We start from the raw sequence: 14,905 nt of genomic DNA on the forward strand, positions 1-14,905 counted from the left end.
TGTCACCCAGCTACTTAAGTAAATGTCACTGGGTGTAGCCTATATCCCTGCAAAAAAGAACATTATTATAAAACCGTTGCTTTGTTTGCCTTGGATATGGCACAGTGGCTTGCTGAGGACTCTGAAAGGTCTTTAGGTAATTGAATCTACAGCTTAACAGATCAGACTAAGGTAAAGGGACAATGGAATGAAAATTATTTTCACAGGAGTGAAATTGGCTACCGCTTCAAAAGATACATGACTGCTGTGGATCATGGACTAGCTGGAGCCCCATGTACTGCTGTTTGGAGGTTGGAGCTGATGCAATGCCACGGTGTGCTTGTTTGTTGGCGCAGGGGGCCGCAGCGTACCCAGAGAACGAGGACCAGCAGCAGAGACTGCGGGAGGCAGCGGAGGGTCTGCGTGTGGCCACCAACGCTGCAGCACAGAACGCCATCAAGAAGAAACTGGTCAACAGGCTGGAGGTGAGTGTGACCTCCCAGAGCTGCAGCCTGTGCTAACCCTCTGTTAGCCTCAGTATTCGATCATTTCATCTTTTCTCATATTTCGGTGTATTGACTATATTGCCAGTCCACTGATGTGCTGGTCTTTATGTCATCTGCAGAATTCTGACTATTTGGCTGATAGCTAATGGGCTGTTGCCATTTTAAATGGAAAGTTAAAATAAAAATAAGGTCAAAATTGAGCTTTGGTTTAAACGTATGTATATACTTTTCTCTACTGATGACCTGAATTTGTGAAAACTATTCAAAAACTGTTTTTACTTTGACAATACACCTACAGAATGTATTAAACATATGCTTTCCATTGAGAAACAAATTGCTGGCAATTTCTTCAGCTCCAGCAGTCAGTTCATCAGAGGACAACATATTTTATACACTGACTATAGCTGATAGAACGTTTTTGGAAAGCACAACATAACCGATTAGTACAAGACACAACTGGTAAAATTGTCTGAAAAAGGAGAGCAGTATTTCCACCCTGAAATAAGATAAGCCTTTCTCACCACTGATTCATTGGAAAGAAAAACTGCTCCAGCGCTGTTGATATTCATTATGTGAGATCAAGCAGGAAGGTTCCATTATCATAAGTGTTTTTTGTTTTTATGTTGCATTCACAGTGAACACTTATGTTTCTTTAGAATTAGATTTTTTTTTTCAGTTTACAGTACAACACAACTGAAATAATATATTGTTTTGTTCTCTAATTATTTTTGGAACGAGTACTAGAGCTTCTAGAATTTTCTGTTTACTTTGTCTGAGCAACAGTTGGCATGATAAATTATGCTTGCACTGTATAACATTACTTTGAGAAAATTAATTGGCTCATTATTTCTAATGAAAAGTGCAGGCCTTGATAGTTTTAAACAGAAACATTGCCCTTGAGAAGGAACTTACATCAAGTGATATTGGGTTTTATTATAGAATAACTTTTTTTTTTGAGCAAAGCATTTCTTATAAAGAAATGTACTGGTTGATTCTAGTAATAGTTAAATAGGTGTGATGCATCTGGGCTTCTGTGTATAGTGTGCATTATACAGATGGATAGTGGATAGTGTTCAGATGACCAGAGAGTGATGAATCAGGAATGTGCAGTATTAATGCTAACTGTAGATCAGTTTCTCCCAGGCTGATGCAGAAATGGCCATTGGATCACCCGAGGAAAGAGTTTCCGCTGCCAGATAACTCCTCTGCTCTTTCTGGAGCCTGTGATTAGATGTTAGCTGTCTCTGCTGCATAGTTCTGTGGTGCAGAAACTGTCAAACACAAAGGCACAGTCCCATCCCTAAAGTCCTTAAGGCATTTGTCTGAAAGCTTATGCAATGAGCTGCATTGTAGTTTATAACATGGGACTGAGAATAAGGCACTTTCCCATTGCTCTGAATGTACTTTTTATAGATCTGCCCATTGCACTGCAGTTGTAGTAATTTCCACTTGACAAAATTCTTTCCTTGGTCCATCCTCCCACATATTGTACACAGAATGCTCCTTCTTTCCCCTTTCTGCTGGCACTTTAAAATATGCACTGGGAAAGAGCATGGTTATATTCAGTGTAGTTAACAATGAAAGTTAAATGGTGGCTATGTGTTCTGCTCAATGAATGGACCCTATCAACCTTGCAGGAAGATGAGGCTTATTGGGTTCAGTAACTTTCTCAGGAATGTGATGAGCCCTGTTCAACCCTGATTAGTGTTTTCCTAATTAAGTTCAAGAACAAAGGCGGGGCTTCATTAGACTCTTTGTCGACCGAATAGAGGGCGCTGTCGGTCATGCAGTCCTCCTGGCCGGTCACATGTATAGGGTAATGGCTGGGTTCAGTCAGTGGCTGACGTGTTTATTGTGCGTTACCGCAGAACGCTGCGAAGCAGGCTGCCGCTGCAGCCACACAGACCATCGCAGCGTCCCAGAATGCAGCAGCCTCCAACAAGAACACCGCCGCTCACCAGCAGCTGGTGCAGAGCTGTAAGGTAGGGTCCTGTCACCAGCCGTGTGTCTCTGAGTGAAGACCGAGCGCTTCTGAGGCGGCTAAACTGAGCACTCCAGATAGATTCTGCTGGTGTAATGAATCACTTTAAATGTGCAAGTAGGTGAAGGTATGGTGATAAAATATACACCTTTATAAAAATGATAAACATGGATGTGTATTTACTGAGTTGTGTGTTTTGGATTATTGTGCATCAGGGACTGTGGATTTATGGTGGTGGAGCTAATGGCTGTCAGTGTTATGCATTGCGTTCTTAAGATAACAGGTGTGTGTGTGTGTGTGTGTGTGTGTGTGTGTGTGTGTGTGTGTGTGCGTGTGCGTGTGCGCACTTGTCTGTTTATACACACAAATGCCATTCAGGCAGTGGCGGACCACATCCCACAGCTGGTTCAGGGAGTCCGGGGCAGCCAGGCCCATCCAGAGGATCTTAGTGCCCAACTGGCCCTCATTATCGCCAGCCAGAGCTTCCTCCAGGTACCTGGTCTGAGCACACACTGAATATTCAAACCATTCCAGCCTCTGTACTTATTATTTTTTTAATCTGTTGAAAAACCTTTCAAGTTACAGAAAGCATCCCAACAGGATTCACACTTCTGGATAGCTCAGAGATGCTTCTCCTGCGAGAAAATTATGTCCTGTTTATGTTTTGTTAATCTCTTGTTTGTAATCCTTAGCCTGGCAGTAAAATGGTGGCAACAGCGAAGTCTGCAGTTCCGACGGTGACTGACCAAGCAGCCGCCATGCAGTTGGGCCAGTGTGCCAAGAACCTGGCGACCAGCCTGGCTGAGCTGCGGACTGCAGCCCAGAAGGTACTGGCACTGCCTCAGAGCTCAGCGGTCAAGGCCTGCCCTGGACCACCGGCTTTCAGCATTCAGCATATAGAGGCATCATTCAAGCATAGAGCTTACATTTGCTGTACATATCTGGTTGTTCACACTCAGACTCATACACATTTGGAAATTAAAGTACATATTTTTTATTCACAGTTGTCTTTTTTTAATTTTGACATTATCAAAGTTGATTAACATTTTCCAGGTTTCAATTAACATTTGTCCTTAACTCTGAATAATTGAAATTGACTGTTGTGATTTTTTTATATCACAGACACTACTTGAATTCAGCAATCACTAGAATTAATGAATAATTTTGAAGATTATAATTAATGCTTGATTGTGTTTGTAAGTCAAAGTGTAGGGTGAATGCTGATTGAATCCAGGCCTGTCAATTGTGGTCTCATTGGCCTGATGTTTTTGTTTGTGGTTGCTGGTGCCTTTTCTCAAACATCATGTGTTGTGTCTTTTGGCTGTGTAGGCCAATGAAGCATGTGGCCCAATGGAAATAGACTCTGCCCTCACTGCTGTCCAAACACTCAAGAATGAACTCCAGGATGCTAAGATGGCTGCTGTGGATGGGCAGCTTAAACCTTTACCAGGAGAGTCGGTCAGTCAGATTTACATTGTATCATCCGCTAGGTCTATGGCCATGTCTATTATACCTCAACTGTAAAACTTAACAAAAGACAAAATATTATTGACACGGGCATTTTGTCAGTAGGTGTTATACGTTTTGCTTTATTTAAATGGGTGAAATTGAATGGTGTGTACAGGAAAATGACAGTGTCGTTCAGTTTATAGCGGTGAGGGATGTTGCTGTTACTCTTGTTCTGCAGCTGGAGAAGTGTGCTCAGGACCTGGGGAGCACCTCCAAGGCTGTGGGTTCCTCTATGGCTCAGCTGCTCACCTGTGCTGCGCAGGGAAACGAACACTATACAGGTACTGTACTGTCAGAGCGCACATAGACTGTTTTACTGTGCAACATGCGCTGTACTATGATTTTCAATGTGGTAATTTAGAGCAGACACTTAGCCAAAGTGACTTGCAAAACTGAATTTCACATAGAAAGCAAATGGCACAAGAGCCTGAGATATGCAATCATTCAATCCAATGCCATGGCCAGGCCTCTGGGCTCATTCCAAGCAAAAGCATTGGTGGGAAACAGTTGGTTCAGCCACGTCAGGAAATGATAGGAGTTAAGTCTGCAATTTCCATTGGTCTCATCGCTCTCTTAGCAACCATGTCAGGCAAGGCACCTGTGGAGGCACAGACCAAGAATTTTCTGACCTCGTTCTCATCTGACGACATGGTCAGTGTATGCTCGGTGGTGTGTCTGCAGTGTTGAAAAATTGTGTGAATCTGAAGAGTCTCGTGTCTGCCATCTCCTCCTGATGTCAGCAGGAGGGTCTACTGGCGGAAGATCAACGCGTTTGGGTTGGAATAAATCAGGGATAAAATATAAATACATTTTTAAAAAAGTGCCATGGCCAAAGTGCATGTCTGAAGCTATGAGAGAGGGGTTTTTATTATTAAATGGACAAGCTGAACGGTAGTGTGAAATTTTTTAGATTTTAGCAGAAGATATCTCAGCCAGTGAGTCTGCCTTCCTGACTGATTGGGGAAGGTCGTTCCACCATCGGGGGGTGAGGGTATAGAAGAGCCGGGGTCACGAGGACTGGCAGCCAGGTGCTCAGAGAGAGGTCAGCCAGCTGGCGAGAGGATGAGGAATGGAGCGGGGTGGTTTGAGTACATGGTGTCATCATTGTCTGAAGATAAGGGGAGGTGGCAGTGCCATTCACAGCTTGGTATGCCAGTGTGAGAGATGCAGGCAGCCACCGGAAGGCAGTGAAGGGTGTTAGAAAGTCGCTTGCCGTCTGTGAATTTTGGCAGTTTGTAGACCAAGCATGTGACAGTATTCTAGATAAGTTGCTGTAGCCATTTTAAACGGTAGTGTAGTGCTTTACCAGACTTTATGCAGTGGCAATGAAAAGTGCAGATATCCTGTATTGCACAGGTATTGTACTCTATTGGCTGTTACATCTACTAATGTACATTGGTGCTGTAGGTACCCTGGCACTGTACTACATAGGTGCTGTTTTGCACTGTGCCATATTCACTATGTAAATACATGTTACTCTTATACAGGACAGAAAGGAGTGGGATGCGGACATCCTGGTCAACACCAGTATTACACTGACAGGCACTGTATAGATGCTGCATTGTGACAGGTATTGACCTACAAACAGATTAGCATTGATGTGCATTAGTAAAGTTCAGGTACATTCAGGCATTGCAGTTGCACAGGGCATTACACACATTATTTTCATTCTGGAAATAAGCATATTTGACATAAAACCATCTCTGTCACTTTGAAAATAATTTCTGAACCAGTCTAACGATTTATTTCCTGGTTCGCTTTCTCATTGCAATTTAATTCCTGCCTACAGTTTTTGACATATTGGCCATGTTTCAGAACATTTAACTGCTGGCTTGTTCTATTAATAAGTCCCATTGTTCACAGCTGAATGTTTCCAGGTCTGAGTATGTACACCATTTTAACTCTTATTGTTGGCTGACAGGATGTAGTCGGCAGAGTTAAATGGCTTACGGTTCCACAGGGGCCCTTACTGCCACCATTCAGTGTGCCAGTGCCTGGGAGATTGAGGGAACCTCTCTCCCTCTCCCTCCCTCCCTCCCTCTCTCTCTCTCTCTCTCTCTGAGCAGTAGTACTTGTAAGGCTATATACGTTTGCTGATGACAGCTGTAGACATTCTTATGTATTAAGTTCCAATGGCTAAACCTTATCTATAGATGTGCTGTAAATATGAGATGGCCATGGTTGTTCCTCTATAGCTGTGATTCAGGGTTTAAATTTGACCCCTTTTATTTGGTGAGACATTTTGTTCATTTGAGGAATTCAGCCCCCTCTGTGCCCTGTGTACTTGTTACACTGAAGCTAGGGGATGTTTTTTCCATCAGTAATCTTATTTTCAGTACATTTAGCAATGCATCAGCAGTTCTGTCTGCTTTGATGGATAATGCAATTTGATAAAATCTTCAGGATTCGCCCCCAGCTCAGTGTATAATGAGCAAGGGTCACACTCTCTAGAGTGGCTCATATTTAGTTTTCGGTTCATTTGAACAATAGATTCTCCTCCATTTGCCATGGTGGTCTCTTAATTGTGTTCCTATTTTATGTAGGTATGGAAAACCTACTTATTTTGTTCATTGAGGAAGACACCCATGAAGCACTCTGTAGGATCTTCAGAAATGCATTTCCTCTCCTGATTCTCTTCTGCGACTGGCAGGCTTAATATTAATGTAATGACTATGTATCAACTGGAGAGGAAAGACACTATCATTTTGTCCACTCGTATGCAGTGAATGGGGTTGAGCTCCCTGGAAGAATGTGGGTATTATTTTGTTTTATTAATAATTTATGGAAACAAATATTTATTTGCTGAGCAGATAGAGAGCAACTTGCATTGTTTACATTTTCATGATGCGCATTGTCAGTTTTTACAGCTTGATATTTTATTGAAGCAATCCACAGGTTACAGCTCAAGGGCACTGCTTGTCCTGTCATTTCTCTGAGTAATTTGTAAATGCATGTTTTCTTTATTTAAAGTGTGTTTTTGGCTCTAAGTGTTTTCACTCCGTTGCAGGCGTGGCTGCCAGGGAGACAGCCCAGGCACTGAAGACTCTGGCCCAGGCTGCTCGAGGCGTAGCTGCCTCCACCACTGATCCTCAGTCTGCGGCAGCCATGTTGGACTCTGCCCGGGACGTCATGGAGGGCTCTTCCATGCTCATTCACGAGGCCAAGCAGGCCCTGGTCTCGCCAGGCGATGCAGAGAGCCAGCAGAGACTAGCGCAGGTGAGGTTCAGAGGGTGCTGTTCCTGCACGTAGTTTTAGCATGACATACACAGCAGTGCCCAAACCAGATTAATTTCTTATTTTCTTCAGCCGGACTTAAAATGCCCAATTTCAATGGGAATTGTAAACTGAACAACTAGCCACAGGCACAGTGATAGAGGTAGGGCAAAGTGCAGAATGCCTGTTTTCCCTGTACACTCTGTCCTGATCCGTAATGTTTATCCCTGCAAAATGGATCAGATCTGCTCCGCTCCTCAGCACTTCATTTCCTGTGCTGCTGCTGTGAAGCTCCATCTTCCCACCCCGGCTCCTGGGAAATCAACATATTGGGCAGCATATGTTTGTGACACAAGTGTAAATTGGGAATGTCAATTACACTGTTATGTTTTCCTGACTGTTATCTTTGCTTTTTGAATTTGAATTATAATTGTTGGGGGGGTCGGGGGCGGGGCTGATGTGTTGTCCCAGGTGGCCAAGGCGGTATCTCACTCCCTGAACAACTGTGTGAACTGCCTACCTGGGCAGAAGGATGTTGATATGGCTTTGAAGAGCATTGGAGAGGCCAGCAAGAAGCTGCTGGTGGACACAGTAGGTTCTGGTCCTACTGTCTTGAACATGTTTTGAAATTAGTCTTAATTTCTGTCTTGAGTTCAACTTTTTGCTGAATTCGGTAACCTGTTTGCATGTTAGCAGATGTTATCATGACATGTTAATGTTTTAATAGGCAATAGCTGAATTTCAATGTTCTATTTCATTATTGTTAATGGATGTGCATTTGTAGGATGACTTGCTCAGCTTACATTTTGTAATTGCATCTGTTTAAACCGCTGAATATTCATGCATTGTTCTGAAGCAGATCAGGTTTCTGCTAACTTTATTTGGTGAGGTGGTACAATGCTATGTTCTAACACTGATTTTATGGACTAACCAAATGGTAATGTCCTGCATTCCATTAATCCTCTCAAAGTCCAGGAGGTCTGAGTAGGAACCAGGTTTTGGAAGCCTTCTGGTTACTATTCCAGTTCCCTAACCACTATTCAACAGTTCTTTCCATGTAGCTGTAAAATATGCATTCAATGCATTCTGAGCTGTTGCTGACATCATTTGGTCTGGTCCCCTCCCAGCTCCCGCCCTGTACGAAGTCCTTCCAGGAGGCCCAGAGCGACCTGAATCAAACGGCCGCTGGCCTCAACCACTCCGCTGGGGAGGTGGTCCATGCATCCCGGGGCACCAGCAGCCAGCTGGCTGTCGCTTCCGGACAGTTCAGCGAGGACTTTGACGAGTTCCTGGATGCAGGCATAGAGATGGCGGGACACACTCAGGTGAGGCCATTTCCTCGACTTGAAGGTTTCCAGACCCTGACCCGAATTCAGACGACATGTGTTCTTATATTTGACATTGACAAATAAAGTTATTTCACAAATACTTTGATAAATTGCCCGACATTTTATTCCTGACTCTATTTCAAGTCATTAAAGACATTTTTTGACCGAATACTGGGCTCTCTCTCATATTGTAGGGCAGGGGTTCCCAAACTGGGGTCCACTAATGAGTCACTGGGCTCTTGTAAAAATGGAACATGTGTTTTCGTTTTAAGAATCTTTTTTTATAGCTGTTTTTTATGGCTACTTTCTATAAATTACATTTTGATTTGCAGACACATTTGTCAACCCCTACCTTGGTTTACCAAAGACATCTAGCTTACATGTCCTTGGTAATATTCTAGCCATCATGATGTGTTGCGTATTCATTGCAATAAATACATTTTTGATCTAGATCTGTAGTATATAATCTCAAATAACCACTGGATTTTGCACTGCAGTCGATGTTGGATAATTGTGCTGCCAAATGTTAATAATCTGATTGAGATGGGGGTCCTGAGAGGCTGGTAATTTTAGATGGCCCTGAGATGAGTGTGGGAATCCCTACTGTAGGGTACATGTCTAAGCTCGGATGCCATTTCAGACTGTGGTCTCTTGCAAAGAGAAAGGGGGAATTGGCCTATATGCTATTTTCGGGATGCTAACTTTCTTGGCTTGAAAAAGAGAGCCTGCAGTAATGTCAGCCAGTCGAGCAGTTTCAGGTTTCCGGTCCGTTCGTTTAAATCGGGTCTCTCTAATTTATTTAGACATCTGTTTCTCCCCCGAGAACTTTAACAGATTCAGACGTACAGTAATGAGAATCAGCAACGTTCTTGCTCCAATTGTTTTTCTCACTAATCCGCGCCCAGCGACAGGCAAGGAAATTGTTATGGCATGACCCTTATTACCAAGTCACAGGTGAGTGCTTCGAGTAGCAGTGTGGGTGAGGTTGGTAAGCGTCACATGGTCCCCGGTCATGTGATCACACTGCTGTTCCAGGCCCGTACTCCAGTCTGGCACTACGAAGCCACTAAAGGGCACATGTATTACCATTTCATTCTGTGTTATTTTCTCATTGGACACTTGATGGGCATCACCATGCCCGCAGTTTAATGAAGAGCTTGAGTCCTTCTTAAATAATAGCCTGCTCACTGGTCATAATAAAGTGTTCTTGACAAGTGTTGTTGGCTTTGAACTGTGAGTGAAAAGTAGTTATTTGGCACGACAAACTACTCAGCATAGTGAAGTGGTTTTAAAAAGACCAAAACATTGAAAGAGAATGATGTACTAGTTAGCACCAATTGACTCAGACATGCTGTAATTAGTATTTCGTTGTATATTCACATGAATAAGTACAGAGAATATTAATCTACTCAAAGGAAATTATAGGCTCACTTTTGGGTAACTGGCTATTTGCCTAGATAGCATGCAAAAGATACCTGTACATACTGTATTCAGTTTTCTGTACACATAAAATGCAATAAAACAAAACATAAGCACAGATGAGAGTATAGCGATGATGGGTCTCACCACAAGCTCATGTCTACGTCAAAATACAGTTAAGTTAAACAAAAAACAACCATGGCAACTTGTAAAGTAGATGTCGCTGACCTGAGCATAATGTAAAAATGCTTTTAATAGAGTTCATCCATTTGGTCTAATGCCTCGAGAAGCTTGGCCTGGTGGTGAATACAGGAACCGACATCAGTATAGACATTGTGTCCACTATCTGCATTGTTGTGACTGTGCTTGACCTTCACAGTGCAAGGAGGACCAGATCCAGGTCATTGGCAACCTAAAGAACATCTCCATGGCCTCCAGCAAGCTGCTACTTGCAGCCAAGTCTCTCTCAGTGGATCCTGGAGCCGCCAATGCCAAAAGCCTGCTGACTGCTGCAGCCAGGTGAGGAGCTGAGTAAAATGACCTTTTTGACTCTGTTGGTCCTGTGCTTTTTAAGATGGCAGGCAGAGAGTATAATCTGTTTCAGTGTACAACCCTCCTTGCACTTCTATTGTATCAAGATTCATTGATAATGTGGTCTGGCTCTAAGGATTGTCCAGCTCATTTCAGTCATTTTGACAATGGTGTTGTTAAGGGGTTGGGTTTGTAATAACAAGATTGCAGTTCCAGTTTCAAGTTGGAGCACTGCAAATACAGTAATTCTGGTGTTTAACCTGATTTGCTTCAGTAAACATCCAGCAATATATAGTATGATTGCCAATTCTCCAAATTAATACAATTTCACAAGTTATCCTGAATAAACGAGACATGAGTCTGTGTTTGTGGATGACTACAGTATGTGGGTGGGAGAGAGGTCTGGCCTTGTGTTTATGGATGACTACAGGACGTGGGAGGGAGGTCTGGCCTTGTGTTTGTGGATGACTACAGTGTGTGGGAGGGAGGGAGGTCAGTCCCTGTGTTTGTGGATGACTAGAGTACATGGGTGGGAGGGAGGTCTGGCCCTGTGTTTGTGGATGACTAGAGTACATGGGTGGGAGGGAGGTCTGGCCTTGTGTTTATGGATGACTACAGGACGTGGGAGGGAGGTCTGGCCTTGTGTTTGTGGATGACTACAGTGCGTGGGAGGGAGGGAGGTCAGTCCCTGTGTTTGTGAATGACTAGAGTACGTGGGTGGGAGGGAGGTCTGGCCTTGTGTTTGTGGATGACTACAGTACGTGGGAGAGAGGTCTGGCCTTGTGTTTGTGGATGACTACAGTATGCGGGAGGGAGGGAGGTCAGTCCCTGTGTTTGTGGATGACCAGTGTACATGGGAGGGTGGTCAGTCCCTGTGTTTGTGGATGACTACAGTATGCGGGAGGGAGGGAGGTCAGTCCCTGTGTTTGTGGATGACTAGAGTACGTGGGTGGGAGGGAGGTCTCGCCTTGTGTTTGTGGATGACTACAGTATGTGGGTGGGAGGGAGGTCAGACCCCGTGTTTGTGGATGAATACAGTATGCGGGAGGGAGGTCAGTCCCTGTGTTTGTGGATGACTAGAGTACGTGGGTGGGAAGGAGGTCTGGCCTTGTGTTTGTGGATTACTACAGTATGTGGGTGGGAGGGAGGTCAGACCCCGTGTTTGTGGATGAATACAGTATGCGGGAGGGAGGTCAGTCCCTGTGTTTGTGGATGACTACAGTATGCGGGAGGGAGGGAGGTTAGTCCCTGTGTTTGTGAATGACTACAGTACATGGGAGGGAGGTCAGTCCCTGTGTTTTTGGATGACTACAATACATGGGAGAGAGGTCAGTCCCTGTGTTTGTGGATGACTACAGTACATGGGAGGGAGGTCAGTCCCTGTGTTTGTGGACGACTACAGTATGCGGGAGGGAGGGAGGTCAGACCCTGTGTTTGTGGAAGCTGCATTTGAGCTTGGCTGCTGCCTTTGTGTTTCAGAGCGGTGACGGAGAGCATTAACCAGCTTATCACACTGTGTACCCAGCAGGCTCCAGGCCAGAAGGAGTGTGACAATGCTCTGCGTGAGCTCGAGGTACCATGTGCACCTGCGTGAATTGTTTGCAGTATTGATAATGTTACAGTTACACTTAATGCTACTGAATACTCAAGATAATCCCAACTCATTTTACTTATCCCGGCAATGTTTAAAATGTCAAACATAGTAATTCAATTAAGAATGTAAAAATTGAGTCGTGTGAATGAGATACGGCTGTTAAAGTACAGGGCAATGTTTAAATAAATAACTGAGGCAAAATTCCAATTAAAATACTAAATTAATGGTTAAATTGCAGTTACTATGTCAACATTTAAAATGTTTTTTTCTTTGGGGAAAATACATTGGATTTGTATAGTTGTATGTTTGTATTGCATAGCTTTTCCATGAAAGTTAATAGGCTCTGCTTTACACTTTTGTCACAGCCTAATTGTGTAGTGTCATCTGGGATAGCATCCTTCCTCTTCACTGAGCTGATAAACATGCTTTGTAAACACTGGTGATGTGTGGAGAGAGTAATATCCTCACTCTGTGGGGTATGATCTCTTTGCTGATTATATCCCACCCCACAAACACACTTCCTTCAGCTCCTATCCCCTCCCTCCCACACCCTCTCCACTTCCTTGGGGTATTGCTCCTGGTGCATTGTGGCTTTTTTACCCTCTGAAATCGCCCTTAACCAAGAGGGCCCAGCTGGGCCACAGACACAAAATAAAATTAAAAAGAGGGGACATTCCTTCCATCCTCCACTCCGGGTCCCCATGAGGCTGAGCTCCACTGGTGATATCTGTGTTTCTGTGGTCACAGGAGCCGTTTGTCGGTAGAACCCAGTTACAATTTTGGAATCAGGCTTCCAGGTATGAATGGTGGTTGTATTCTTCCTCTTATGACCCGCGGCTTTTGTTCTGTCCTCAGGCGGTGAAGGGAATGCTGGGTAACACCAGTGAGCCGGTCAGTGACCTTTCCTACTTCGACTGCATTGAGAGCGTTATGGAGAACTCCAAGGTCTGTATGGCTGAAGTGGCACAGAGAGATGGTCAGAGAGAGAGAGGAAAAGCTAAAAGCATGCAGTGCTTTACGATTCTCTTTCCTTGCCCAGGTTCTTGGAGAGTCCATGGCTGGAATCTCTCAAAACTGCAAGACTGGGGATGTTCCAGCATTTGGGGACTGTGTGGGCGTGGCCTCCAAGGCCCTTTGCGGGCTGACTGAGGCAGCAGGGCAGGTAGGGGAACAGCTCGGTCCAACGGGGATCCAGAAAAAGCACGTTTTCTACAGCTGATCTCACACCTGCCTAATGCGGCATACATGTAGTATCGATTTAGTCCTTATATTCTCACCACTGCACACAATATTTGAGATGTCATGACTTCTGTTAACCACTTTTCCAAAATGTCCTGCTTGTGTAATGCGTTCAGTCACCTAGTTTTGCGTGAGCATCAGTTTGGCTCATTACTTGCAGTAAAGTGTTTGATCTGGCCTCCTTCTCCTCAGGCTTCCTACTTGGTGGGTGTGTCCGACCCGAACAGCCAGGCAGGGCACCAGGGGCTGGTGGACCCCATTCAGTTTGCTCGGGCCAATCAGGCCATTCAGATGGCCTGTCAGAACCTGGTGGATCCAGCCAGCAGTCCGTCCCAGGTCCGTTCTGATGCAGTACTGCGAATGTGATGGGAGCTGTTTGGGTTTGGGCCTTTTAACCCCGTGGTGCTGTGGTCTTCAGCTCTGGTCATGGTGTGCCACTTTAGCCAACAACCACATCCTAACTTCTCATTTTGTCTCTGTGGGGGACGGGGACGTCATGTGCCTGCATTGCTTTGCTGCATTGTCTTTGTTCCTGTGCACGTTTTCAGGTGCTGTCTGCGGCTACTATCGTAGCCAAGCACACCTCCGCCTTGTGCAATGCCTGCCGCCTGGCTTCCTCTAAAACCGCCAACCCAGTGGCCAAGAGACACTTTGTTCAGTCAGCTAAAGAGGTGGCCAACAGCACAGCCAACCTGGTCAAAACCATAAAGGTGAGACCCTTACGCTGCTCTTCCATCTGGTGCGTTGTCTGTGGATTTGAAGTTGCAAAGTTAGGAATGATCCACAACGAGGTGTGCATTAGAAGGTTAGAAGGCAAAGAACCCTTTAACAGGTACTTTGGAGGGGATTGCTCTGCTTATACCATGGTCATTTGCCGAAATTTAAAATAAAAGGAGGTTCTAAATATTTTCTGGCAATGCTTTTTTTATTTATAGGCTTTTTACTTGGCTATTTATAACTACTTACAAAGTTGTTTACTACAGGCTTGCTACTGTTTCAGCATTGGTGCTATGGTCACATAGGTTTGTTAGCTGGCCAGGCAGCAAAGCAATTCCTTTAGAATGGTGATTAAATTTGACCTAAACTACTTGTGCAATAAACGGTTTTAAAGTGCACCTTCCAGCCATTCCGAATCAATCATTCACCCAGACCATGGTATAATTTGCTATTAAATCACATTTTACTTGTGGGCACTTGTGTAAGCTGAAGTGCTGTAAACACTTAATCAGTCTATTTGCCTTGTAAACTGAAACATAAATAACCTGGCTGGCCTTTTTCCACCAGCAATTTGTTGCAGTTTACAGTACTTGCTAACCACTGTAACCTTTGTTAACTGAATTAGCTGAGACTAAGTGTGGCAGGGATTTGTTGTTATTCTGATGAAAGCAAACCACTGTCCCATTTTTTGGAATTGTTGTTGCTGTGCCAGGGGGGCACTGTTCTCTCTGGATCAGGTGAGATGTACTGTCTGATTGTTTACCTATTGCTGTGTCCCAAAATCCTTCCTAAATGGAGGATTTTGAGATGCCTAAAAGATCCCATGGTACCTATCAAAAGGATAGGGTTGTTAACCTTGGACAGATTTCCACTCTGCCATTCAAGTCTG

At 44.3% G+C, this 14,905-nt stretch overlaps 1 protein-coding gene across 2 annotated transcripts in view; it reads left to right on the forward strand.

Moving 5' to 3' along the window:
• Positions 1-14,905, forward strand: part of LOC133130319 (talin-2) — a 115,896-nt gene that overhangs the window by 72,768 nt on the left and 28,223 nt on the right. The window contains exons 22-36 of one of the 2 annotated variants that reach the window (XM_061244808.1): positions 336-464; positions 2,354-2,467; positions 2,845-2,958; positions 3,159-3,293; positions 3,796-3,924; positions 4,154-4,256; positions 6,983-7,191; positions 7,660-7,779; positions 8,316-8,513; positions 10,315-10,454; positions 11,946-12,039; positions 12,916-13,005; positions 13,100-13,222; positions 13,492-13,635; positions 13,848-14,009. In XM_061244808.1, coding sequence (XP_061100792.1) covers positions 336-464; positions 2,354-2,467; positions 2,845-2,958; positions 3,159-3,293; positions 3,796-3,924; positions 4,154-4,256; positions 6,983-7,191; positions 7,660-7,779; positions 8,316-8,513; positions 10,315-10,454; positions 11,946-12,039; positions 12,916-13,005; positions 13,100-13,222; positions 13,492-13,635; positions 13,848-14,009 — 2,004 coding nt within the window. The remainder of the gene's footprint in view (positions 1-335; positions 465-2,353; positions 2,468-2,844; positions 2,959-3,158; positions 3,294-3,795; positions 3,925-4,153; positions 4,257-6,982; positions 7,192-7,659; positions 7,780-8,315; positions 8,514-10,314; positions 10,455-11,945; positions 12,040-12,915; positions 13,006-13,099; positions 13,223-13,491; positions 13,636-13,847; positions 14,010-14,905) is intronic. The other variant, XM_061244809.1, reaches the window with a different exon arrangement.

Source organism: Conger conger, chromosome 6, assembly GCF_963514075.1.
Source record: "Conger conger chromosome 6, fConCon1.1, whole genome shotgun sequence".
Taxonomy (NCBI): Eukaryota; Metazoa; Chordata; class Actinopteri; order Anguilliformes; family Congridae; genus Conger; species Conger conger.